This window comes from Lepidochelys olivacea, assembly GCF_965140295.1.
Source record: "Lepidochelys olivacea isolate rLepOli2 genome assembly, chromosome: 27".
Classification (NCBI taxonomy): Eukaryota; Metazoa; Chordata; order Testudines; family Cheloniidae; genus Lepidochelys; species Lepidochelys olivacea.
In genome coordinates, this window is record NC_140437.1 from 14,770,572 (window position 1) to 14,797,898 (window position 27,327).

A 27,327-nucleotide genomic window follows, 5' to 3' on the forward strand; every position below is an offset into this window, starting at 1 on the left:
CTCCGACGTCTCCTTCCTTTTCCTTCCCCCAGGACCCGTCCCCCCGCCTGCTGAGTTGCCAACCCCCTCCACAGCAGCCCCTCCTGGCCCCTGACCCCTCTCTCCCCTACTCTCCCCAGGACACTGCTCACTGCAAGATGCCGTGCTCTCCACCCCCCACTGCAACCCACCATGTCCCACACCCTGCCCTCCCCTGCTCGATCCCACCCACCCCAGCTTGCCCTGGCCTAACATGGGTTCGTGCACACGCTCCGAGGAAAGTAGCCCCAGAGGACATGTCCAGGCAGCAAATCTGGGCTGCAGCCAGGACCCTCTGACAGGCTCTCACCCCGGCCTCCTTGCGGCTCGCTCAACTGGGCTGCTGGGAAATGGTCAGGGAAACAGCTTTCTCAGGAGTTCTCTGTGCCCGGCTGGGGCTGGGACCGACACCCGGCTGCTCAGGAGAGAGATTCGAAAAAGCCAGCCCAGCTTCCCGGAGAGCCTGGCCTTGAAAAGACAAGGGTCACCTGGCAGGCTGGTGCCTGATCTAGCAGGCGGTGACAGCACCTCCGAGCCAAGGCAGCTGGGGGAAGCTTTGGCCTAGGACATGCTCCAGATGGAAAGTCCAGCGGGGACTCCAGCCCCTGGGAGAATCTGCCTTGATAGCCACATCTCCTGCGTGGAACCAGGCAGGGAATGGAGTTACCGGGCTGGGATCCGGCCAGGTCAGGGCCCCGACTCCCAGCTACGAGACCGAGTGCCCCAGGTTCTTCCTGCATGACAGATTTTCAAGCATGGGGCAGTCTTGCCCAAGAGAACCATGGGATCTTTCGTGAACCTCGTGTCAAAGCCTTGCTTTACCGCTTCCAGTGAAGGATACACTCCCCTCACACACTGTACAGCCATGCCGGGCATGGGCTCAGTACTGATGCAGAGGGAACGGGCCGGCAATTCCAATGCTCATGAGCTCCCCTGTGTTGTTCCAACCCCCCGCTCCTACAGGGACCATGTCACCTTGCCATTCTGTGATGTAACCCACGGGAGGCGCCAGCCAACCAGCATCCCCTGCATGGGGCCGCCGTACCCAGCTGGGCCAGAGACAGCCTTGGGAGGACGAGCTGGGATGTCAGGGCATCCCCAACGCTGTCCGCCCCACAGGCAGCCAGCCTTTGGGGCGTGTCTCACTGATGCAGGGGGCAATGCAGTGAGTGGGGGTCTCTGTCCTGGTACGAAGCTGGTTGCTGCTCCCTGTTCATTAGACACGAACGTCGTGTTCTGAGCAACAGGGCCCAGCCCGGAGTGCTCACCACACCGGCCCCTCTTCTGTGCCTGGGATCTCAAAGGGCTTTGCAGACAACAGCTCTAAGCTCACAGCACCCCTGGGGCGCGGGTACCTATTCTCAGCCCATCCTCGGGTGGGGAAACAGGCAAGGAAAGGCGAGATGGCTTCCCTAAGGCCACAGAGCAAATAGCAGCAGGGCCGGAAGCAGAACCCAGGAGTCCGGACTCCCCGTTGTTAACCTGTATTGTAGAAGTGAGAGAGGGAGGAGGCCTATTAAGATGCCCGGTCCCGCACTGGACTAGGCCCTACAATAAACAATCAAAGCCCGTGTCAGAGAAATGCAGAGCCTGGATCCCGGAGTGTGGGGAGGTGCTCGTGCTGCAAAAGAGTACACAGCGAGCAGGGAGCAGCTGATGACAGCCTCCTGGGGAGATGCCAGGGAAAGGTGGCCAACCTCACAGGATAATCACTTCTCAGTCACAGCAGGCATTTCCACTACAAACTCCGCTCTAAACCCGACTGAATTCGTCCCCACACCGTCCCATGGCCGGGGGAGGTTCTCTCTCTGTCTCACAGATAGGGAAACTGAGGCACAGAGAGGGGCAGCGACTTGCCCAAGGCTGCACAGCAAGTCACTGGCATCATCGGAACGAGAACCCGGGTGTCCTAGACTTCCTCTCCAGCTACTCGAGCACGCAGCCTCCTGGCCGAGACCCGCTTGCATGGCTGAAGCAGGAGCGTGTGAGAGCGCACGATCGTGCATGAACAGTCAAGCCACTGCAGAGACAACATTGCCATTTCTGCCAAGAAACTCTCTCCTCTTCCTTGGGCAGTTGGGGGGCCACGGGGGGGGGGTGAGACAGAATTGCAGTGGAGGGGGGTGGAACTGCAATGGACGGGAGGCAATGGGATTGCAATGGAGCTGCAGCCTGCCCTGCGCTTGCCTCCTTTAGCCGGCGATAGGGCAAGCTCGTGCTGCAGTCCCGGACGCCTCTCCCTGCTTGGGAGTTCAGCAGCAGCCGTAGGGAACGGCACCGTGCCAAGCTCCCGCCCACCGATCGCCAGCGCATCAGCACGCAGCTCCTGGCTCCCTAATTACACGCTCTGCTGGTGGAACGCGCCAGCTCCCTGGCTCTCTCTCCATTGCTAAAAAGAGTTATTTAAAAAGCCCTGCACGATCCGCAGGCAGGTCAGAGCCACGCTGCTTAGGGCTGGGGGGCCCACTGCTTGGCAGGCCTTCCGCCCCCCCGGCTCCCTGCAGAACCCCCCAGGCACAAGGGCTCTCGCTAGGGGGTCCAGCCGGAACCGAAGGGAAAGATCTGTCGGTGCAATTAACCCCAGGAGCCACACGCTGGAACCCACCAGTGCAGCAATTAGAGGAGCAGCCCCAGCGAACGCTCCTGGCAGGCAATCCCAAGGAGGGCCCCTCTCCCCGCTCCGGATCCCAGCGCCCCTCATCTCCAAAGACAGAGGATGATGAGCAAGTGGAGGGGGCAGTACCCCTGCAGGCATCGGATCGTGGGCTCCATCTCCAGGCCAGGCTTTGCCAAGCCCCCCATATTATTCCTACCCCCCATCTTTTTCCCCCTGGCCAAAGCTGCTTGTGGAGGCCTGTGGCTGTACGGCTTTGTGCTGGGAGCCTTGCAGCTCTCCCAGACTAACCAAGGTCAGACTGAGTTTGTATGTAGATGGGAGACCACCGGGCCTGGCTGTGAGAAAGGAGCGAAACCCCATGTGGTCTTTCATGATCCCATAAGAACAAGGGTGTTATCCAAGTTTCCTGGCCAAAGTGAAACTGGGGTAATTACATTCCACTGACCTAAATCCTCCCGGCCCAATAGAATTTCTCTTTTTTTTCCTTTCAAGCTGATGCCGCCTATGGTCGCGAGATGTTCCAAACAGCTGCCATGCTCCAGTCTAGAGGTGGCTGCAAGTCAGAGAGTGGGGAAAGCGATTAGTTTGTCAGGTGCTTCCTGAAGCTGACCCCAAGTTAGGTCCTGGGGGTGGCATAAGTGGGAGCATAGCAGGGAAGGGGGGCGCTGCGGGCAATGGGTACGCCACAAGGTCGGCCCAGTTGATGGTTGTATAAGCCTGAATGGGGGGGAATGGTACCTCCAGCTTCTGAAACCACCCCTGCTGCCCAGCCATTGGACCCATCCTCTCCCACCCAGAAGCCAACACCTCTCAACTGCCTGCCGAGCCCTTTGGGTGATGGTGCCCTGCCTACCCCTGGATCGTGCTGGCTGTAGGGACAACTTGAGACAGCTCATCCCGCCACCCTGAGAATAATTAAGCAAAAAAGTTTCAGGAGAGAACCAGCAGGACAGTGGGGTGGGAGGAGGTATTGTTTCATATTCTCTGTGTGTATATAAAGATTGCTGCAGTTTCCACGGCATGCATCCGATGAAGTGAGCTGTAACTCACGAAAGCTCATGCTCAAATAAATTGGTTAGTCTCTAAGGTGCCACAAGTCCTCCTTTTCTTTTTTCAGGAGAGAACATTTCTCCTGGGCTCAGCCAGCCCCGAGTTCCAGTGCATGGGCATCCCCCTGCAGCGCCAGGAAGAAGCATGGGTTGCAGTGGGCAGGGAATCCAGGCATCCCATACAGCCTCAGCCTGCTGCAGCAGCCGCACCGACATCCCAGTGACTCCGAAAGGCTGAGCCACCGAATGAGAATCAGACATGCACATCACAAGCTGGGCAAGGCGGGGGCTGCCTTTGCCACCTCTCTGTACAGCGCCTAGCGCAGCGGGGCCCCGCTCAGCATTCCTCTGGGCTTCCCGATCAGCTGTGATAAATCGTGCATGATGACAAGGAGAGGGAGGAAAAATTGAGAGGAAAAGGTCAGGCTTCCCAGGGTAGGGAGGTTCTTGGGGGCCCGGCACTGGGGTGATATTTTCCTTCCTTCCAGAAAGAAAACAGGAGAACGAAGGTAGGCCAGGAAGGGGCCCTCGCAGCAGTGATTTCAGTCCTGCGAGGCGGGTGGCAGCCCAGGCGTGGAGCCTCAGGGCTGGGGACACCATCCACGCTGGCATCTGCTGGGACACAGCCATTGAGCTGGTCCCCGTCTCCAGCCCAGCCCTGGCTGCGGGTCACCCATGCAGTAACTCCACAGGCTTGGTTAGTGAGTCCTGACCGGGCCCCCAAAGCCGGGAGCGACCGTCGTGCCTGGGGGAAGAGGTTCAGGGCTGTCCGTGAGGGTGAGAAACCCTCCGGAGCCACAGCGCCAGGTGCCCCATGTGATGGCCTCGCACCTCGCCTCTGGCTTGATCGGCCCTCGCTGGGGGACACACGGTCCCCCGCCCAGGTCCCAGCCCCCGTGGAGAGGGCTGATCTCTGCTGGTCTGGTCGGCATCACCTGGCCCCAGGGCTCTGCCGACCCTTTCCCAGCGAGAAATGTAACAAACCCCACACGAGATGGCTCCAGCCACTGGCTCGGCTCTGTCACGCCTGGCCACACAACTGGGGTGGGGCCTTTGCCTCCAACCCCCAGCTCCACCCATGGCTCCCTTCCCCGACACAGGCTCCCAATGGTCTTCCTGCTCCCCAGCGCAGACTCCCCACAGTCGCGTGGCTGGTCCAGGCTCTCACTGCTTGGCCCACACCCAGAGTGGGGGACGATCGCCGAGGAGGTGACGCTGCAGCCAGTCTGTGCAGTGGAGCTGCCTGGCTGACAGCACCAGAACGGCCCTGCTGCGTTACAGCCAAGGGGCTCCGAACCAGCCTCCCAGAGCGGGGCAGCGAAGGGAGACAGGACGGAGGTACCCGCACCGCTATTCCGCTCAGGGGTTTGCGCCCCTTCTCTTAGAGACTTGCCCTCGGGGGTCCCACCAGCATTCAGCCCTCTCTGCTTCAAGCCTCCTCCAAAAGACTCCAGCTCCCCTAGTCAGGCGGGCCCGATGCCCCAGCCCCTACTCACAGCGCCCCCGCTGCACGGCCAACCTCCCGCCTTGCAGTGTTTGCGCCTAGGCTAGGGGGCGCCTCCCAGCCACGCCCTGACCCAGCTCAGCCGGGGCAGCCTAGCCAAGCTTCCCTGGCGATCCCTCATCTCCTGCCCCGCCAGTGCTATCTCCAGCCACGGGGAAACCGGAGTGGCTCCCCCTCTTTCCCCACTCGGGCCTGGAGTTCCCAGGAGAAATCAGCCAGGCACCCAGGGAAGGCGGGGTGCTGTTGTGTGCATTGTGGGGGTGGGTTAACTGGTGAGTAACAGCTCCCTCCTCCAGCTCTCTCTCCCGGGACATGCCCAGGAACAAGCAGGTCCCACCACGTCCCGGCAGCGCTCGCTTACCTGTTGGCTAACACAGGATGAGCGCCGAGCTGGCTTCGGGGTGGTGCCGCTGGGAAGGACAGATGGCTTCCAGGTCACAACGCCCACCTTCCTGGGGGTGGTGGGCAGGGGAACCCTGGCCCCACACACACACCCCCTCCCTCGGCAGGATGGAAAGAGGCTCCTTTGCAAGCAGCAGAATCCCCACGACGACAATAGCAATCCCAGGGAGAGTCCTGGTGTCTGGGGCGAGGCCCTGCTCCCGGGCAGATGGTGGGTTAAGGAAGCCCTGGAATTCTCCTCTGATTCAACCATCCATGGCCTTACCTGCCGACCAAGGTGTCTCCCCAGCCGCTGCAAGGAAGCCACGCCCCAAGGTCCTATGGGACATGTGCTGGGGACACAGCCATGCCCGCCTTCCCCCGTGAGATCTTCCTGAATGCCAGGCAACAGAGCCAGCCCTGCTCCTCGCAAGCCTCAGAGAGACACTGACTCCTGGGGAACTGTGCGCACAGCCCCAGCGATCGCTCTCCTTTTACCTCTCCCCACCCCCTCGAAAGGACACGGCTGAGGATCCCACCAAAAAGCCACCTAGCCCCAGAGCACCAGCGCCCCACGAGAGGTGCCAGGGAGGGACGGCACAGAGGGTCCCTGGCGGGATGTCATCAGGGGCCGCTCCGTGGGGATGACCAGCGAGAGGATCTTTCCAACACAGTTTATTACTGCAGCTTCATAAATCTTCATGAGGCAGCGAGGCTCACGCGGGCCGTGAAAGCAGCAGCCGTTAGCAGAACATGAAAAATCATCCGAGGGAGGGAAAAGATGGAAAAGGGGAAGGACGCGGCATTTGGAGAGATCAAAACCCCTTGGAGCTACGAGATTCCTCCCTGCCCAGCCATTAGGGAAGCGAGAGAGAGAAAGCAATGCACTCGTACCCCTCGGAACCACTGCAGCTGAGGAGACGTAGGACCAGCGGGCTTTCACTGGCTGGCTGGAGTTCCCGGCTCTGGAGATAACCCCTTCCATGCCGTGCTGCCTGCAGGCCTGCAGCTGGTTCCCACCCCCACCCCAGCTCCCTCTCCTCTCCTGCCACCTGCACCGCCGTCTCCTCCAAAGCCTGGGAAGCCCTTTCTCTTTCTCGGCGCAACTTTGCTGCTGCAGGGTCAGGCAGGCGCCTGTGCCGGGATCCTTCGCGCCGTCGAGGTCCATATGGTTAAACGTGAGAGGAGGGAACATGGTCGGAGTGAGGGAGTGATGGGAGAGGGGCAGATCCCCGACTTGGAGCATTTTGACGGGCCGCACTTAACCGCATCTGTGCCAGATGGCTCACCCGGTGCCTTTCCCTCAGTGCGGGGTCTGCCCGACGGAACAGAGCCGCTCCCGATGGAACGAGCTCGGCAGAACCGGCTCAAGCAGCCCTGCACTCGGAAAGCCGCCTAACTGGCGCAACCAACGGTCTGGCGGTTCAAGCCGAAGGGCAGAGCCAGCTTTGGGGAGGGCTGGGATGGCCTGGCTTGTTTTTTCCGGCTGGAGGGCCCCAGAGCAGCCCAGCTCAGTGAGCCCACCCCAGCTCGGCTGAGACACGCTCTGCCTTGCTGAGGTTTCACCCTGTGTCCATGCTGGAGTGGTTCAGAGCCACTTCAGTTGCAATCCCCACTGGGTACCCGTCCCATGGCTCCCACGAGCAGTGCATTGTGGGAAGATGGCCAAAGGCCGCCTGTGCCCTACGGGAGGAACCGCTTGTACTATTACCCCGTCCGGGTTGGCATCAAGCAGGATGGCAGTTTAGAGCTGGGGAAAGCAAGTCAGCCCCCACCAGGATTTGGCCCCCGCGTGCACTGCTTGCGACACACGTGGGCGTGTGGGTGCCAGGGGCGTGCAAGGCTCTTGGAACGGTATGTGGCTCGAGTGTGTCACAGCCTCCTGGGGAGAGATGCTTCCACCCGGGGCAGCCTCAGCCCGTGGGGAATGACACAGGGACTTGGCTTACCATGCTGCCCTAGGGAAGGGAGTGAACCACCCCCCCCCGGGGCCTATGGGCACTAGGGGGATCTGTCCTCTCCTACCCAGGCTCCTTCACACTCAGGGCTGGAGTGCTGGCCAACGGGGACCTGCTAGCCCCACTCCCTGCTACCAGAGGACGCAGCAGCCCTCAGGGTCAGAGCCAGCTGCTAGGGGCCCTGCCCTCCTACCAGCCAACCTCTGCCCGCTAGTCTAGACAAGGGCAGGGTAGGGATGGGGCCCCTCCGTGCAAGTGGCCCAGGTTTTCTCCGATCTACCATAGGCAGCATCAGTGGCAGGATGGTTTGCGACCCTTAAACGACGGTGGCACAGGCTGGATCTCGCCCAGACGAGCTGGAAGGCTGATGATCCCGGGGAAGGCCAGTCAAAGCTCTGCTGGCAAGATGGCACCCATTAGGAGCTGGCTCTGAGAAAAGGGGCAGAGATGCTGCCGGAAAGGGCAGTCGATTCACAGTCCAGCTGGCAGGAGATTTGCTGTGGGAGACGTGATAACATCTCCTTTCATTAGCAACCTGCGCGGCACTGGGGCAAAATAATACCTTGGCCTTCCCTTTACGGTTAAAAAGCTTGGATCTGCGAATTGCTGGGCAGGGGGCAGAAGTTACTTCAGGCACCCCCCTTCTGAACCTGCCCCCCCCCCAAATGCAGCCCCTGAAACACCCTGCAGCTGCCCCCTGCACAGGGCGGCCCAGAGCAGCATCTTCCTGCAATGCCCTCTTCTAAACCCACCGTGCACTATTTCCCCTTGTATTTGAAGCCTTGCCCGGATCGCTGTCTGCCCCTCCTGGTGCCCCCCCAGAGGAGTTGATTGTTTTGCTACCCAGCCCCTTGCTGCTCGCTGCGATTCCTGGAAAGGAGGAAGTATTTTTATTATCGCCATTAACAAGCGTTCTGGGACGGCAGCTCAGGCAACAAGCCCAGCAGGAGAGATATCCATAGTAACCCTCGTCCCACTTCTGGGAGCCATCCACAGCCAGTTACCGAGCGTCTGCCTCAGCCTGCCCTGAACGCAGGACCCTGCAGACGGCTAGCCGGACTCACTCATGCTGGGCAGGGCCACGGAAGTCAACAGGCCCTGCCCCTTGTGCCACCGCTTACACAAGCATTATCGGATCCTCCTCCCACTGTGCAAATGGCTACCCGAGGTGCCCGGCAATGGTGAACTGGGCCCGTTCCCAGAACAAGGCGCTACGCCGGGAAAGGGCACCAGCATCTTAACGAGCATGTTCCCTTCTTCACCTCAGCTAGCCACAGCCGCCTCTTCTAGAGGGCAACGTCCAGACTGGGCGCGTTGCCCCCGTACTATGCCACCCCAGAGTGCTCGCCCTCAGCACTGCCCGGCACCCTGGGGTTAGCCCCAGTCAGGCCCTGGGCTCTGCCCTCCCTTAGCCCCTTGGCTGTGTGCAGGAGGGAGCTGGGGTGGAGACCTGTTCACACCCAGCTCCTGCTGCACCGTCTTCTCCAGGGGCTTGGCTGATGGCCAGAACAGTATCCAACAGGGGCTGAGACTAGACCTCAACCTTGCAGCTAGAATGGGTCTAACTGTCCGTTGAGTCCACCAGATGCCGCCCTACTCCAGGGTAGGAAGGCTGGGCTGGACGGGCAGGGCACCCGACTGGGAGTCAGGCTACGTGGGCTGAACTCTTTGGGCAAGTCACTAATCTACCCTATTCCTCATTCCCCCATCTGTAAAAGGGGGACAACGCGTCCCTCCATCACAAGAATGTGATGAGCAGAGCTCCATGAACGGCTGCGCAATCCTGCAGCAATGGGGCTAACCAAATACCGGACACACCGCCTCATCTCTCCTTGCCTGGGCAGGATTGGTCCCCGCTGGACATTGACAAGTGCTTTGTCCACTCTGCTGCTGAATGATCAGCTGATCAGAAAATGCTCCAGCTAGAGCAATGCTCGGACCCTGGCTTTGCTGGCGCGGCTGCGAGAGGCCACACTGAGCCTGCTCCATGCTGCGCTGCCCGATTATCAGCTGCCATATAGCTTCGTCTGGGTCTCACCAACGAGCTTCCCCCCCCCCAATCAAAAAACATATTGAAGAGCAAATCAGAATGCAAATGAACCAGATGAGGAATGCAAGCTCCCATTATCCTATCGCCCTGCCACGCGCTGAACGGCGCTGATTAGTGCCAACGGTTTTCAACAGCCGGAGCTGTTTATTTAAAGTCAATCTGCAAAGAAACGTGGCCTGGCATTGGGTTCGGCTGCGGCAGTCTCCTTTCTGCTGGAAACCTGACATAAAAGCCTCCACTTTGTCCCTAGAGCAGGGAGGGGGTCTCAGCCTGGGGGCCGGGGGCCCCAGCAGGTCAGGGGCAGGTGTCGGGGATGGAAACCATCCTGCCCTGCCTTTATTACTAAACGTGAGGGGGTCCGGGCTAGATCCCAGCGAGCTGGGAGGGGATTCCAGGAGGGAAAGTGAGGCCTTGGCATGGCGGAAGTGGAGAAGCACTGGCTTGTGATATATCTGGCCATTGAGAACCAGACAATTTTACCCTCTGTCCACACAGATCTTCTTGGTATCCAGTGGGGCAAAGGAACTGTCAGGTAACTATTACTAAGGCTCTGTTGCAAACATTCAGGTCGTTACCCTCCTAACATTAACCCATTGCTCTGGGGTAGGGAAACAGCAACATCTTCACAGAGCGGGGATTGAGGCCCAGACTCACCCAAGGTCACACAGGGAATCTGTGGCAGAGCCCAGAGACCCCGAGTGCCTTCACCACGAGACGCCACCTATCTCCCGACGCCTGGACAGTCTCAGGCTGAGCCGAGTGCTTGTGTAGCCTGACTCCAGTGTGCCTGCTGAATATCACACCCCATCACCAGCACACCACCACCCAGACGGTGCCTCACACAACAGGGCCCTGCTTGCTGGGCACTAGAGCGACACCGAAAACCCCGGAAGAATAATGCTTATTATGAAGTCAGGGAGGAAGGTGCACCCAAGCACCTGCGACGGCAGTAAAGTTTGTTGCCCAGCTGAAATCTGAAGCGCTTCGATCCCCCGGGACTGGCTTATCTGGATCCTTATCTCCGAGCCCCAGGAGTCAATCCCCTGCGCAGCAGAGATCCAGCCAACCGGGCTGCACCCAGGTCTATCTCTGAAGCGCCAGCCCTGGGGACTGATCTAAAGGCCAGGGCTCCGGAGATGGGAGAGCCGCAGCAACCTCCACTGGAGGAGAATTGTCAGCAAACGCATCCCTCTGCCTGGCAGAGACAAGCACAAGGAGGAAATTAAACAAACAAAACCACCAACCCGACCCGTCATACAAACCCAGCCACGCACGAACAATCGCCGCCAAGCCAGCAGCCTCCCAGCCTGCCACACTGCGCCCATTGCTCGAGGACTGCAGGGGGTGCCCCAGGCCACAGCAGGCATCCTGGGGGAGGTGAATGGGTGTCTGCAGGGGGTTGGAATAGTGAGAGGCATTTGGTTGCACTTCCACAGTGAACTCACTGTGCTCTGAGTGTGAGCCTGAGCAGAGGCCGCACACGTAGGCCTGTGTAGGCATATTTTGCCTGCTCGAATGGGTCTGTCCCAGCACATGAGCATCAAGAGAGAGTTTGTGTCCTTAAAACAAACACAACCCTCCCCCCACCCTCTGAGCCCCAGGGCTGCCTTATTTGAGGAGGGAAGAGCTATATGAAGAATGAAAGCTCACAGTCGTCTTGCACGATCCATTTGCTCCTGGAGCAACGGAGATCTGGGGCTGCATCTCCTGGAACAAGTCAGGTATTGCCAGATCAAACCAGGGGCTGGATCCTGTCTCCAGCTAGGGCCAGTGCCAGATGCTGCAGGGGATGGTGCAAGAATGCCCCTAGAGGACAACTATGGAATAACATGGCCACTGGGGAACTTCCTTCCTGATCCCCAGCAGTTAGTGGAGGCCTTAGACCCTGAAGCATGAGGGTTTACAGCCCTTAGACACACTTCTGTTAGCCTCTTTATGGTAACCGAGGATGCTCTCATTGTCTTTATAAATATCTCCTCCTTTTTTTAATCCTACTAAGCTTTTGGCCTCACTGTCTTGTGGCAGTGAGTTCTACAGGCTAATTTTGCATTAGAAATTAATAGAGGAGGGACAGGTAACCACGGCTCAATGTGTGTTTCATCTCCTCTCTCCCAGAGGATGTGAACCTACTACAGGTGCCAGCGGGGGGATTTACTACTTCAGCTCAAGCTGCAGCAGCTCACGCTCTGAGCTCTGGAAGTCCTGAGTTCTATTGCCAGGGGATGCTGGCGGCACTGCATCAAAATAAAGGACCAGAGAGGCCGATGGAAAGGAGGAAATGCTGAATAACATAAACACAAGCAGGGCCTGCTCCTCTCCCTCCCACGCTGCCGTGATAATGACAGGCAGTGCTGCCTGACAACTAGGAGGAAACCAATGCGGCTGCCTTCCCATCCCCCAGATGCACTTATTGCTCTGGAGTGGTGGCTGCAAACCTGGGACTCTCCTCTAGACCCAGTGGGCCAACTGTCTCCCTCCACGGGCGGGACTAGCAATGGGGATGAAGAACAGACTAGGAGGCTAGCCGAACAGAGGAAACTGAGGCACAGAAATGGAGGAAGTGACTAGCCCAAGGCCAATGGCAGTGTCAGGAGCCAAACCGAGGAGTCCTGACTCCCAGGCTCCATCTTCCCCTGCACCCAACAGCCAGGTGATGGCCCTGAATCACTGCCTCTCTCCCACTGCACGTGTGAGCACAGACCCATGTCATAGAATCATAGAATATCAGGGTTGGAAGGGACCTCAGGAGGTCATCTAGTCCAACCCCCTGCTCAAAAGCAGGACCAATCCCCAATTAAATCATCCCAGCCAGGGCTTTGTCAAGCCTGACCTTAAAAACTTCTAAGGAAGGAGATTCCACCACCTCCCTAGGTAACGCATTCCAGTGCTTCACCACCCTCCTAGTGAAAAAGTTTTTCCTAATATCCAACCTAAACCTCCCCCACTGGCAACCTAAACCTCCCCCACTGATGTCTTCTTCGGCCATCGCTGCTAGGGGGCTCCTTGTCTGGCTGCTGGCAAAGCCTTTCACACGTGTGCGGATCGGTGTAGGTGCTACGGCACTGGTGATGGGCCGGCGTGTGTCTGTTCACCACTGCCCTCCACTGGGCAGAATAGATCAGACTTGCTTCCGCGTCCCCTCTGCTGCTGTCAGGAGCCAGCCGGAGCTGCTGCTGGTGCTTCATGAGGAGAAGCGGGGGCGGGGGGTTGATAAGGGAGGCCGGATTAGCAGGAGATGCTGCAGGTAGGGATGGCACAGGCCTTGGCAGAGCGGGGAGGCTGGAATGTCAGGGGGGCTGCAGGTCGGGAGTGAGGGGCCTGGCAGAGTGTGCGCAGGGTGCCTTCCTGGGCCGTGCCCTAACCAGAACAACGCTCAACGCCCACCAGGCTATCGGGCTTTTAATTTCCATGGTGCGTCACGGCGCGGCTCAGCCCCGTACCTGACTCACATGACCCCTGCGAGAGAGGCGGGGATTAGCTCCGTTTTACCCTGAGGGAAGGTGGGGCGCCTCAGATCACCCAGAGGCAGAGCCAGGATTACCCAGAGCTCCCCGTCCTAGAACCACCAACCCAGAGAAGATTTTAAAAACCACCAAACCCTAGAGCCCCTTGCAGAAGTGGCTTGGTCCAGGGCAGAGAGGGGTTGTCTCCCCGCCATGCAATGCTGAGTGCCCAGGCAGCTCTCCGAACACCCAGAAAGCCAGTGTCCGTAGGCCCCCGTGGCTCTGCCAGCCAACCCGGATGCACTGGGAAGCCATTTTCCCCTGGCAGATCAGAGGGGGCAGAGCCACTCTCTGGCTGCTGGAGAGATTTTTAGGACCACTAAGCATTGAAATGAAGGCTGCTTTGCATGGCCTGCTGCCTCCTCCCCTGCCATCCCCTGCAGAGCTGGGCTGCAGTTAGGATTAAAACCAGCCCTGACTCCTTTGAGGCGAGCGACTGAGGAAATTACCCTGGAAATTGATTCCAACTGTTCAGGCATGAGGAAAGCAATAACCGCCCCCCATGCAGCGCCGAATCAATGTGTCCTGTTACATGGTGGGAGCAGGACTGGGAAGACAACCCAGGGAGGCAGCGCGGGGAGCAACGGAGAGCAGGAGCGACAGGGCAGGTGGACTTGAACTTGGCTAGAAGCATCGTCCTTCCCATAGGAGCCCCCTCACACCCTCCACCTGCCTTTGGATTAGCCTGGTGGGGTGGCTGACGGGGGGGCCGGCCTGCAGCAGCATGAGCACTGTGGAACAGCTCTAGCTACGGGTCATTAAGGTGACCAGATGTCCTGATTTTATAGGGAGAGTCCCGATTTTGGGGTCTTTTTCTTAGATAGGCTCCTCTTACCCCCCACCCCATCCCGATTTTTGAGACTTGCTGTCTGGTCGCCCCACGGGTCATGGAGAAGGGGCTGAGAAGAGGGAATACAGTGCCGTGAGCCGCAGCACCAGGGCGGGGATGGGGACACTGGGCATGGGCGCGGGGAGGGTGTCAAATCAAACCGAAGGCACCCGTCACGGTGGTAATGAAGGCAGTGAGCTCCTCTTGGCCCATTCCATTCCGTCACCCAGAGACACCACGCACACCGGGCATGGCCACACTGCAGCTTAGCCCGGGCTGTGACTTGGGTGTGAGCCCAAGCGCGCCTTCTGTCCACACACAAATCGGTCTCACCCGGGGCAGCAAGCACTCGGGTCTTAGGATGCTGCCAGAGGGGTGGGCCAGAGCCTGAGTCCGGCTGTGACTCAGGTCCAAGCCCTGTCATTTTGTCGTGTGGCCGCAGCTCAAGCCACAGACCTGAGTCAGGAGGTCTGCGCACTGCAGTATGGACCTGTTAGCGCGGCTGTGAGACCCGGGCCCAGCGATGGCAAGCCCACGTTTACACTGCAGTGCGGACGCTCAAGCACGGCTTGGAAATTCAGAGTCCACAAGCCCGGGTCCCCCAGACTGGGGTTTACAATAGCAGAGAGCTGTGATTGAAATGCCCTGGGGAGGAGGTGATGGCCGAGCCGTCTAACAAGAGGACTATGTTATAGACGCCGCAGCAGGACCCGCTCCTCTCTAGCCGCGCCAGCCTTTGCCCCCCCACCCGTGCTTCCACACGGGCTTCCCCACCCAGGCAGAAGACGGGTTAAAGCCGCCTTGGGGAGGCGGTGTAGAACCCAGCCAATGAAAAGAGGGCTTATTGAGCCAGCCAATAGGGAGAAGGCTTAGTGGGACAGCCAATCAGGGCCAGGCTGGCCCATATAAGAAGGGCTGTTGAGCAGGACAGGGGCAGACTCTCCCTAGGGGCCAAGGGAGGAGGACTGGCTGCCCTGTAGGGCGGGGGCCCACGGGCCACCTGACAGCTGCCAGTCTCAGGCCCTGATACAAGGGCGGAGAAGGTGCTGGGGCTGCAGGGAAGTGGCCTGGGGGAAACAGATGGTGGAGTAGGAGGAGGGGCAGTACATGGCTGCTGGCTATCGGGTCCCTGGGCTGGGACCCAGAGGAGCAAGCGGGCCCAGGTCCTGTCCCTGCCTTTGCCCCCCCCCACTTGCCCCCGAGGGGAGTGGCCGGACTAAGGACTGTCGGGTCCCCCGGCAGGGGGAGAGAACCGAGTGGGGCACAGTCAGAGGGCTGTGTCCAGAAGAGGATGCTGCGGTCCAGAGAGTGAGGTGGGGGCGAGACGCCACTAGACGAGGGTGCTCCGGCAAAACGAGAGCTAATTCCCAGGACGGCCAGCAGGAGGCGTCGCGGTGGTGAGTCCAGCCCCGTTACAGACCCTCTGACAAAGTCCTTTTGCAGCTAACTTTACACATCGGAGCATTTTAGGGCCGGACGCCTGGCCCCGCTGAGGTCAGAGGAAGCTTTGCTATCTGTTGCGGATAGACAGGGTCCCTCCTGTGCTACGCAAGTCCCATAAAGCACTGCCTATGGAACTCCATCGCTCCCCACATTCCCACGGTTTGGATCTGGTCCATGCCTTCTCTACCGAAACCTGGGCTGGATCCAGCTAGGGTTCAAGCTTCCTTTCAGAAGCCAGGCAGGCAGGGACTGCTGGTGGCCCCTCTAACCCACCTGTAAAATGGTTGGACACTAAACCACAGAGTTGAAAGGCCTGATTCACCCCTAATCAGTCCCCTGGGGAAGTTCTGTCTCTCTGGTTATTATCCGTTTTTCATCAGATCATCTGTAAAACACAGGCTTTTCGGGGGAGGGGCAATGCAGGGGCACTGCCAACGTTAGGGGGTTGGTGACCTGGAGTAATCGGTGCTTCTACAGTGCCCTTCATCTCATGATCTCTAAGAGACTTACTAGAGTCTATAAATGAGGTCAGTATTATCCCCTTCCTAGCAGTGGGGAAACTGAGGCACTGAGCGGTTAAGTGACTTGGCTGAAGTCGCAGAGCAAGTCAGTGGCAGAGGTGAGAACAGAATACCAGTTTCCTGGTTCCCATTCTCTGCTCTAGCCGCTAGCAGCCCTGCCGCTCCCATGGCCGAATTGAGTGGAGCTGCTTTTTTTTTTTTTTTTTTTTTTTTTTTTTTTTTTTAATAAAGGGAAATTTACTGAGTTCCTGTCGGGGGAACAGGGAGTCTAGAACGGCCACATTAACCTCCACCAGGGCTACTGATGGCAAGCAAATCCAGACTGGCTATGGCTGAGTGGGACTGAGGCATCCAGATTGCTGCTCAGCCCCCTTGAACAGCTGACAGGATGCGCAGTATCTCGCCACGGCAGGGCAGGGCCTTGCACTGCTGTGCATCCAGGGCCCTGGCTAGCAGAGGCTGCCGGGTGGGCGAGAAAAAGACACAAGGGATAAAAAGAGCAGAGATGACAGAGCAGGAGAGGGAGGAGGCAGGAGGGCTGGAGAGACCGCACACAGAGATCGAAAATCAATTCCCATCGGGGCCATTCCTTCCCCTAAGGACACTCTGACTGAGCAGAGTCACTAACCGGAGCCAGGCCACTGTCCCTGTTCCAGTGCAAAGAAAAAGGGAACAAACAGGGGCTGGCTGCCTCTGCCCCAGATGCCAGCGGTGCCGGGACACGCCACAGGCTCACAAGCACCTCTCGCCAACCTTCAGCTGGCCACAGGGGAGTGGGGACTGCTTGTTATTTCTGCTATGGTGGCAACCAGGAGCCAGGCCCCATTGTGTCTGCGTGCACAAAGGCACCCCTGCCCCAGAGAGCTCAGAGTCGAAGATGGGGACACAATGCAACAGGGGAATAAACAGGCAAAGCGGGGAGGGGTCAGCGGTCACCAGCCTCCTCAGGAGCGAAGGGAAGGTGTCACAGCGGAGCTTTAGGGAAGCCTTTACATTAACTAAGACTTTTGAAATCCCTCTTTCCCAGGAGGACCTCACAAGCATTCCTGGAGTTTAGCCTCACAGGGTTGCTGGCAGTTATTATGCCCATTTCACAGTGGGAGAACAGAGGCCCAGTTGAAGTGATTCTCCCAAGGTCACAGGGAGAGGCAGTGAATTGATCCCAAGTTCCTGGCCAGGGCCCTACCCTATGACCATCTTCTGCCCCTGCTGGCATGATCTTCCCAAGCACGAATGGGAGGCGTGGGAGAAGCAGACAAGCGAGTGATGGAGCCCGGCAGACAAGCGAGGGCATGGGGCGGCCATCGCATGGTAAGAAATTAAATGTGAAGGGCAGGGTGAGGTGGAGAAGGAGCTTAACGTCAAGACAGGCAGCCAGGCAGCTTAACGTCAAGACAGGCAGGGAACGGGCGCCTGGAGACGTCTCCTCCACGGCATGGCGTGCTTCCCCCCCGATGGGGAAGGTGGCTTTCCGCACCAGGTTAGGAGCGCTTCTTTTTTGTCCAAATGCACTTGGTGCAAATATTTCCGGCAAGCTAATCGCTTCCCCTAATCCGCAGCCGTCAGCGCAGCCATGCTAACTGCTCGCTCGCTGACAGCCGCCTGGCAGCAGCTTGACGAGGGGATTCTGACTGCACTGCTGCAGTTCATCAAAAGCAAATGCATCTGCAAGCAAGCCGCACAAGGCCCAACAAATATGCATACCCAGAGAGAGCTTAGGGCCAACAGAGCCAGCTTCTGTATTCCACTAGCCAGCCCTCCGGGTCTCAAGCCAGGCAAGAGGAGAAAGGGGGGACATGTGGTAAGGCCCCGAAGGGGGACATAGGAGATCTGGGTTCAGTTTCGTGGCTCTTCCAGACACTTCCCTTACGACATTGGGCAAGTGACATTGGGGGAGGTTTGCAAGAGATCTCAGCTCCCAGGAAAGCACCAAAATAAGGAGGCAGGTTTCCAAGAGCTCCGCACGTTGGGAGCGGAGGAGCCCCTCTGACAATCTGTCCAGCAGCGTCACGGCGGGAGGCGCTGGGTGCGGAGCTCTTACGAAAAACCTGGCCCTGATTTAGGTGCCTAGATGGGAATCAAGCTCTTCTGAATATCTGGGCTCAATTGTGGGTGCTGCTGTCTGAGCACTTGGAAATGCAGAGCCGGCAGGTTGGGCTTGCTGCCTGCTTGCTGTTATACAGCCTGCCTCTGGCAACTGATAATGAAATACTTGGCGGGCGGCTTCGACGGGGAAGACGTGGTCTGATCTGTCTTATACCCCATCTCAGATACGGCTGCATTGCATCGGGGGCATTGCATCGGGTGTTTCAGAACTGTCTCGGGGAAGGGCCCACTCCTGTCCCCCCCATCTGTAAGGGGCACTTTTACATCAGGACACTTTCTCCACCCCACGACATCCCTCTGCCCCTGCTGGCATGATCGTCCCAAGCGCGAATGGGAGGCATGGGAGAAGCAGACAAGCAGGTGATGGAGGCCGGCGATCGCACAGCAAGAAATTAAATGTGAAAGGCAGGGCATGGCGAGGTGGAGAAGGGGCTTAACAGCAAGACAGGAAGCCAGCGCTTGCAGGGAGGCAAGTCTAAATGGTGGTGGCGATAGCGGTGGGAAACCATGGAGATGATGGTCTCCCCCTACCCCCCCCCCCCGATATACCCCCGCTTCAGGAACACCACGCAGACATGCTTCTCCCCCTCATGTCCCTGTGGTGCAACCCCGGTGCCGGATGCCCCAACGCCGCCTTGCCATGCAACTCCACGACTCATTGCAACGCCCACCAAAATTGGTGACTCCCTGGTCCAGTCTGACCCCCTTCACCAGGAGCGATCCATGATGGAATCAGTGGGAATTGTCCCACGGGTGCAGACATGGCTTGCTATCCATTATGCACACCAGCCAGCTGTCTAGAGCAGCCAGCAAGTCTGAAGAACTGCTCTGAGATCAAGGCACTCTCTCTTGGATGCTAGCGAAAAGCCTGTCCCAGTGGCATGTAGCCCTTGAGATCGCAAAGGGCTCCTATGAACAACACTTCTACCAAAAGCAGATCTTGTCCCTCCTTATTTCTGCCATCCTTGACGAGCAGTTCTTAATGAGGGGGGACAATGGCTCCTTCCGGCCTTTAATAACTGTTGCTGCAGGGGACAGCAGAGAGGAAGGTGCATGATTAAAAGCTAAAGCCAAACCGAATCCTCCTGGCTGGACCCGTGTCCTTCCCCCCAGCTGCAATGAGAAGCTGTCCAGCCAGCTAGGTTTATCCAAGCAAAAGAAAGACAAAGGCAACTGCGCCTGCCTCCCCCTTACTCTCCTAGCAGCGTGACCTTCAGCCGTAGACGCCCCAGGACAGAGCCAACCCTGTTTGGAAACACACGTGGTACGATCTTTGTCTGCTGCTATCTGCGGGCTCTGAGCTCACCTTGAGCTGTCAGTTTCACCTGGGTGCTTCCAGAAGCCCCCCTCCCCCAGAGCTGACCCTTCCCTAGAACTTCCTCTGTGCGCCCCCCAGCCCCCTGAAATGCAACTTTGCTGCAGTCCAGGTTAAAAACCGGGCTGCGTTTAGTCTTGAGACAAGACGACGGCAGAGGGCCGTGATACCATCCTGCTGCTGTGTCAAGGGCTGGGACAGAGGACTGCGCTCAGTTGTTCTCCATGTCCACTACACAAACCTCAGTGATGCTTCGGAGGAAGCGCCGTGGGGATGCGAACCACGGTTGCATGGGGCTGAAGAGGAACCAGGAGACGGCTCCCAGGCAAGACTCCAAACTATGCAACACACACGCGTTTTGTCGCATATGTTTAAACCAAATTAAAGATGGTTTTACTAATCGCCTGGCATTTAAATCAACATGCCATCTCTGTCAAGTTAAATCTAAGGAGACATCTCGAGGTCCATTAGCTGTTTATGTTAATTAACGACAGAGGCAGTTCATTATTAAGCATGTATTCATGGGAAGCAACCAGCTAGGTGGGTTGTTACAAACCTGATTACATGGGCACTGACCTCGCTCCAGTGCGTGCCCGGGAATCGGTCGGCGTTTAACCGCCCGGCGATTGTCACGTTCAGTCGACATCCGGATCCTCAGCCTTGGAGAAAGTTGGGTGGGAGGGTGCAAGCTGGCCTTCCTCGCCGATCAATGCAGGAGGTAGCCAGTCCAGAATCCACCTTTCCAGGCTCCAGCCAGACTCCAGTCCCCTTTCCCGTCGCTGAGCTAGAGAGGGGGGATCTGCCAGGCTGGCACGGGTGTCTGCGAGGTTGTCTCCATGGCTGCCGGTTGCTGCCCCACTTTCCCTGCCAGAGTCCATGGCATCCTTCCGGCTCCCGGCCAGCCCTTCTGCTCACATCCTCTCCCTGCCCAGGAACTTTTCCCCTCTGCCCCGTTCGATTCCCCTGCTGTGTGTCTTTCTCCCGGTCGTTTCAAAGCTCCGTCTGTTTCTCTGGGTATTTTTTTTTCCTTTTCAAATGTCAGTGTGTTCCGTCCAACGAGTCACGCAGGCCGAGTGCCAGGCGCCCGTGCACACCCCTGCCCTTGCCGCCCGCTGCCTGCGTGCCCACAGCCTCGCTACCCCCTTGCCACCAGCGGGGAGCTGTGTGTGCTAGGGACGGGAGCTTGGCTACCCATGCGGAGCTGATTGCATTCAAGGCAGGCTCTGTGCTCTTAAAGACACAGTCCCCGCAGGCCTGTAGGACCCTGCTCTCCGGCTGAGCTCCAGCTTGGCCCCGCGGGGGCACCCGTGCAAGGAGGGGCAGGACAGCGCCCTAGCGTGACAGCTGGGTGAGGTGGCACAGAGCACAGAAAGGCCTGGGGAGGGACATGTAGGGCTGGGGGCATAAGTGCCCTGTTCTCCTGCTCTGTCTCAGCCGTGCAAAGCTCCTCTCTCTCCCTCACAAGCTTGGCATGGGCAGGCCCAGCCTGAAACCCCTGCTCCAAACACCCCTGGCCTTTGGGCCAGGGCAGATCCAGGCCCGACCTTCGTGGCATGACCCTCTCCCAGGCTGAGCGTGGCCAAGGAAACAATTCACTGCAGAGATCAGGGCCAAGATGCTGCATGTGAGCCCTGGGGGGCTTAGTCTCAAGAGGCTGCCGTGCAGGAGGGAGCTCCCAGTGCTGTCCATGATGCTGCAGTTGCACGCGCTGTCACGGGCTGAGTCTTGTTACTGCGTGTGCTGGAGGTAGCAGAAAGGATAATCCTACCCCCAGGCTCACGGCAACCCGATGGGCTTCCTCTGCAGCATGCCCCCGGCCCCCACCAACCCCCCGAGGGAAGCAAAGGACAATCCTTTGCACGCAACAGATCCCAGCTGAAATCTTAAAGCGCTTCCCAAATATTAATCCTTGGGTCACTCCTTGGAGGGGAGGATTATCCCCATTGTCCAGAGGGGAAAACTGAGGCATAGAGAAAGTGATTTGCCCAAGGTCACACAGTAGGTCAGTGGCGGGGCAGGAACTAGAGACCCTAGAGTCCTGCCTTCTAGTCAGTGCTGTACTCACTCGAACTCGCTGCCTCCCCTGTACAAACTAACTAACCTGCCCCACTGAGTCAATTCACATCCTACCACACCAGGATTTTTATCTCTATTGACATTACAGGGATGTCCAGAGGCGTGAGTGTGCTCAGTGTCCCACTGTGCTGGGTGCTGTACAAACACACAAGAAACAGTCCCTGTCCCACAGACCTTACAGTCTAAACAGACACAACCATAGGGTGAGAGAAAGGCAGTATCATTATGCCCATTTTACAGTTGGAGAAACAGAGGCACAGAGAATCAGTGACTCGCCCTGGGGTCAAAGACAGGCATTGAACCTCCATTTCCAAAGGACCAGTCCAGCCCCATAACCACAAGACCATTTTCCCCCTCGAGAGCCCTTTTCCCCCAAAGCGAGCCAGGTCCAATTCTCTTACACCACAGCTCTGTCCTGTGCAGGAGAACCAGACTGGCCCTTCACAAGAAGGCTCCAGCCCCCCACCATGCCAGTTCCCCGCTACACCCCTCCACAAACCAGTTTTCCTCTTCTCCCCTTCCCTAAACAAACAGGGCTACTTTTCCCAGGGCCACCATCTCTCCCCAGGGCCCAGGGGCCTTTCCAGACAGGCCTGTTAAGTGACAAGTGGCCCCTTTCCGCAGGTGCCTCTGTGTATGCTCGTGCACTTCCTGCTGTATCTGTTGGGTGGCAGCTGGAGAACGCTGAGCCCCCCCAGGGGTGTTGCAGGTGCCCAGCCCCTGTCATCACAGACTATTAAGTCCCCAAACTGCGGTTGCAACCCTTTGTGGCCACCGCAGGTCCCCGACGCTTTTTGGGACAATCAGCCTGGCCGAACCCCAGCTCAGATCCTTGCGTTCTGCCTCGCTAATCCTCTCCCTCCCCATAGTTTCAACTCAGTGCAGTATCTTCCTTCATTTCCTGCCCTGAAGTGCGTCCCCCTGGGGCGTTAAACAGCTGCTGTGCTCCACAACCGAGGCAGCTGCATGTCAGCGGCAGGCGAACGAGGCCAGGCACTACAAGATGGAAGACTTAGGAGCTGGGACTCCCGGGTTCTGTTCCCAGCGCTGCTCCTCACTTGCCTTCAGCACGTGACTTGAAGGCCTCTCGGGGCATTTCCCCGATCTGCGCACTGGGGGTAACGCTCAGAGGCCCATTGCGGGACTCGGTGAATTCATCTTTGTGATGTGCTCCTTGGAGGACCGAGCCCCTGTGGTCTATACTCAGTCCTCCCCCCAGGCAGGCCCAACTCCCAGGGCTGAAACTGGTCTGATATGTTATCAGAGTGCCAAGGCCCTTATTAGGTACGTCTACACGGCAAGCGCAGTGGCGTGGCACTAAAAGTCGCTATGCAGACGGGCGGGCTGGGGCTCTGTAGCTGCGGGAGCAGGGTGGGCTTCACAGCCCAAACTCCAGTCCCAGCCGCAACATCTACACGGCTTTTCTTTGCATCGTAGTGCAGGCCCCTGAGCCCAGGGCCGTGCACCCGGCTCCGAGACCAGCTGCTGCAGGCTGTAGACCAGTCCCCAGGGAGGAGCAAAGGCAGCAGGATCTGCTCTCTGACCGCTAGAGCACCCTGGGATCCTTCGGGGGGCGAAAGGGGGGGGGCGCATTATCAAGCTGTTCTCACGTGTCATTCTGTGGGCTCTGTAGAAGCAACAGGGGGACACCAAGCACGCGGGTGGGGACAGAGTGACAGGCAGGCAATGCCACCTGCTTGCTGGCTCTGCCGTCCGTTCAGCAGATGCCTCGGTGCCAAGGACAGATGGCGGAGGGCACAGCCCTTCATCCGCGTGCCAACAGGCCCAAGGCTCTGCTGGGTGCTTCTTGTTCTGGAGTGGGCCCAGCTCACAAATGAGTGGAGCGCGCACCACAGACGTGGCCACCAGGGTTACATCCAGGGCCAGCGACCCCCGGGCTGCTGTGTCCATCCTTTTCTGAGCCACTGCCCCTGTGCAACCCCCCGTCCCCCGCTGCCCTTCCCCAGGGGGCACCAGCGTGTGACACACCCTCACCTGTGTGTGCCCGACACCGAGGGGGAGAGAAGCCAAGTCAGGAGCCGTCCAGGGCATGGCTCAGACTGAACCTTTTAAAGGCTGATGCCCCAGCCTCCACCTCCCCACACCCAGAGTCGGTGTCTCCATCTGAGCTCTCTCCCTGGGGCAGAAAGGAAGGAACTGGTGCTCCCAGGGCCAATAGGACCCTTTCTCAGCTAGGGTCCCTCCCAGGCTCCTGGATTGGGAGGGGTCCCAGGAACCAGGTGTCACGGAGTGTGGGGGAGTCCAGGCCCTGCACCCCTCTTCCTGGGATTCACTGAGACTCTCAGCCAGCCAATCAAACACAAGGTTTATTGGACAACAGGAACACAGTCCAAAACAGAGGTTGTGGGTACAGCCAGGACCCCTCAGTCAAGTCCTTCTGCGGGAGCAGGGAGTGTAGACCCCAGCCCTGGGGTTCCCTGCGTTCCTCCATCCAGCCCAAAACTGAAACCCCCACCAGCCAGCTCCCTTCTGCAGCCTCTGTTCACATTCCCGGGCAGAGGTGTTACCTCCCCCGCTCCCTCCTGGCTCAGGTTACAGGCTCTCAGGTCTCCCATCCCCAGGGCAGGTTCCCAGGTCAGCACTCCCCACTCCCTGCTGTGTCACATCCTCACACCAGGGTAGTCAGCTGAACAGGTCTTGTCCTGAGTCCAGTGACCCATCCTGGCTCACCCAGGAGAAGCACATTCAATCTCTCCAGACCAGGTCGGCCGGACATGGGGGGCTTCTGAGGTTAGTGTGGGGGAGAGAACCAAGGGAATGAGGATCCTGGAGGAGCCAGAACAATCTGCTGGTTCCCCAGGCCCCTGTTGCCCAACCCAGGCTAATCACCCCTTTTCCTGCCACCCCGCAAATGTTCTCCAGCAGCAGACACATTGAAGCAGAGCGCACAGGTCCGGGTGGCGCTGTACTGAAGATTGGGGCCAGCCAGGGCAGGGCAGACTGCTGCCCAGAGCCAGTGACAATTCCCTTTGCCAAGCTGGGCAATGGGGCCAGAGAGAAGGGGGCTGAGCCGCCAGATCATGCCCGACACATCTGGAAACAGAGGCGGTGCAGCAGACTTGGGAGAGCTGTGAGTACCAGGCAGCAATGCCAGGGTAGCCTCCCTGGCATGGAGCCTAGACCCCAACTGCAGGCAGGTGGGCGGGCAGGAGGGCTCTTAGCCTGAGCCAGGTGGGCTCTTAGCCTGAGCCAGGCTCTGCTCCCATTGGCACTGCCAAGCTCCTCCACATACTGAGGGCATCCCCTGCCCCAAGGGAAGGGGGAAGGGAATGACTCCCATGCGCCCTTGTGAATCCTGTGAACTCCACGACTGGCCTGCTCCTCCTCCCCCACCTTGCCATGCTCTGCCCCTACCATGTGCCCCTTCCTCCCCCAACTGAGGGTGTCCCACCCCCGCCCCCAGTCAGGCCTCCCCACCTCCCCCCACATACTCACAACCCTGCCACCGAGGGTCTCTCCCCATTCAACCGGGATAAAACAGACTCCAAACAAAGCCCCGGCTCTGAACGTCCACAAGCTTTGGGAGCGTTGGAATCGGATCAGAACTTAGCAGCCTGGCCCCATCTCTGCCTGGATTGGGGAGGGCATCCAGGCCATCCAACCCCACCCTCCACTGCCCGTCTCAACCCCCTGTGCTTTCGGCCATCCTACTTATTGGCACAGGACCCCTTGCCTGGGAGAGGGAACCATGCCCGGGAAGCAGAAGCTGGCTGGGGAGCTTCTGGGAGAAGTAGATCTCTAGGGCTGGGGGGTTGGGGGGCACGGGCAGGACAGTAGCTGCTCCCAGGGGGCAAGACGTTTGTTTGACTAATCCCCATCTCTCATTCAGGCCTGTCAGCGCCCAGGGTCCCAGAGCGCTTTGCAAACCGGGCACAGAAGCATCTCGTCATCTGCCACAGCTGCGCAGTCAAGGGGCAGCACGCGGCTGGTGTCTAACAGGGCCCGGCAATGCCAGACAACGCTCTAGGCCAGCGAGTGCAGGACGCAGCATCAGCTCCAGATGGCGAGTGAATCCCAAGCAGGCAGAGCACGAGGGACCTGCTGGAATTCACCCAGGAGGCCAGGGCTGAAGCTGTTCCCGCAAGATGTCTGAACGGCTAGCGGCGGTCCGGACCTTGGCATTGCAGTGCAGCTGCCCTCCCCAGCGCTGAGTGCCCAACAAGGGGGCAAAGCATCACTAAATCACCAGCCCCACTCCTGGCAGCAGCCCAGGGTCGTGGCAGGCCTGACCTTGTGTAGTCCATGGGGTCTGACGAGATCACAGCAGGAGGATCTTTCTACACCAGTTTCTCCTCCCCTGCCCCTTCTCCCTGGGAAATCTCCACACCCCCTCTAGCAGCGGGGGGAGCTGCACAGCAATGTTAATTGAATTAAAATAACAATAAGAATTAATAAAATCCAGCCCAAGACCCGAGCAGCAGCAGCGACTCCAGCAGAGTGCAGAAGCCACATGCCCGCGCTCACACACACGCTCATGCGGGTGAAGGACCAGGCGAGAGTTGAATTACTACCTGCTGAAAGGATCAAATCGCCGGATGAAAACAAAGCGGCCTCAGCAGCTCGCTAAAAACCAGTTTGCGCAGATTTAAAACTCACCCAAAGGCCCTTCGCTGAGCAGTTCTAGACGGAAGCCGATTAAGCAGCCTTTGTTCAGACAGTGCTCACCTCATTGGAGGTGGCTTTTTCCCTGGACTGCTGCCTGAAAAGCGTGGTTCGGTTCTGCTTCCCTTTATTGTGTTCGTCTCCCATTTCCCTGCACGGGCCTTTCCCGGGGGGAAAAGGGGAGGCTGCCAGTTCAGTGGCGAGTGTGGCATGGTTTGCACACTCCCTGGGTGCACCCGACCGCATGGCATGCACCGAAAGACATCCACGGCAGAGACATCCACAGATAACGGGCTTACAATTCAGCGGCCACTCCTCCTGCCTCTCTCTGTAGCCTTCCACCTCCTGCTCACTCTCCCTGGTGGGCTCTTAGCCTTCTCCCCCGCCCCCCCAACCCAATCCGATAACCTCTGTCTCCTCTTTTCTACCCCTTCCCCTTTTCCCTCTCTGTCTGCACACAGCAGGCGGTGGAAGCAGAGAGGCATGGGGCTGAGGCTGGAAATCTATCCCTGTGTTTCTAGGACTGGGCAGAGGTCTGGCAAACCAACCACTTTCCCCTACCTTCCCCCCCAGCAGCTTTCTGACTAAAGCCAAAGCCTGGGACAATCGGCAGCGTTAAAACAACCTCCAAAAGAAGCCTGGCTCTCTTTGCACGCAGGGTGCGTGCTGCCAAGCAGCGTCCGCTGAGTGAGACACATGTGCTGTTTGCAGAACCTGCTCTGTCAGGATCAGGCACGCCAATCGCCGTGGAAAAGCAAGGCCACATTGGTAGAACTTAGACCCTGGCCCTGTATCCTGAATCCCAGCCTACAGCTCTGCTCTTAGCCTAGATTGTCACGGAGATAACCCAGTGCTGAAATGAGTGAGTTGCACTTTATAGTAGCATGCCTTTCCGCCAGAGATCTCAAGGTGATCTGCAGCTTAGGTGGGGAAAACGCGGCTTGAAGAGGAGAAGCCATTTGCCCGAGACCAGCCTGCATCTCAGTGGAAGTAGAACCCAGGAGTCCTGACTCCAAGCCCCCACCTTCTCTCATTGCTAGAACATGCTGAACTCAGCGGCATTTGAAATCAGTGGCCCTCACGTGGAAGTTGTACCGTGACCAGCTGCAGTGCTAGCTGAACACTTAGCCTGGAAGCTCTCTGGGGCAGGAATGGCTCATTCTCTGTACAGCGCCTAGCACAAGCGGGCCCTGTTCTCCGCTGGTCCCTAGACAATACGCAAAGACCAGGATTAATAGCAATAAGAGAGCGTCTGCATCACACCTGCCATACAGTTACTCCACATACGGTCCTCACACGACCGCTCCTGCTTCCATCCAGACAATGCCCTGAGC

The 27,327-nt window shown here is 58.5% G+C and overlaps 1 protein-coding gene across 6 annotated transcripts in view; it reads right to left on the bottom strand.

The window, feature by feature from the left end:
• Nucleotides 1–27,327, bottom strand: part of SRCIN1 (SRC kinase signaling inhibitor 1) — a 204,993-nt gene that overhangs the window by 95,731 nt on the left and 81,935 nt on the right. The window contains exon 1 of one of the 6 annotated variants that reach the window (XM_084615771.1): nt 19,871–20,434. The exons of 4 other annotated variants lie outside the window; for them this stretch is intronic. In XM_084615771.1, coding sequence (XP_084471897.1) covers nt 19,871–19,940 — 70 coding nt within the window. In that variant the 5' untranslated portion in view covers nt 19,941–20,434. Of the gene's footprint in view, nt 1–19,850; nt 20,435–27,327 lie in introns of those variants that run through there. One more of the 6 variants, XM_084615774.1, reaches the window with a different exon arrangement.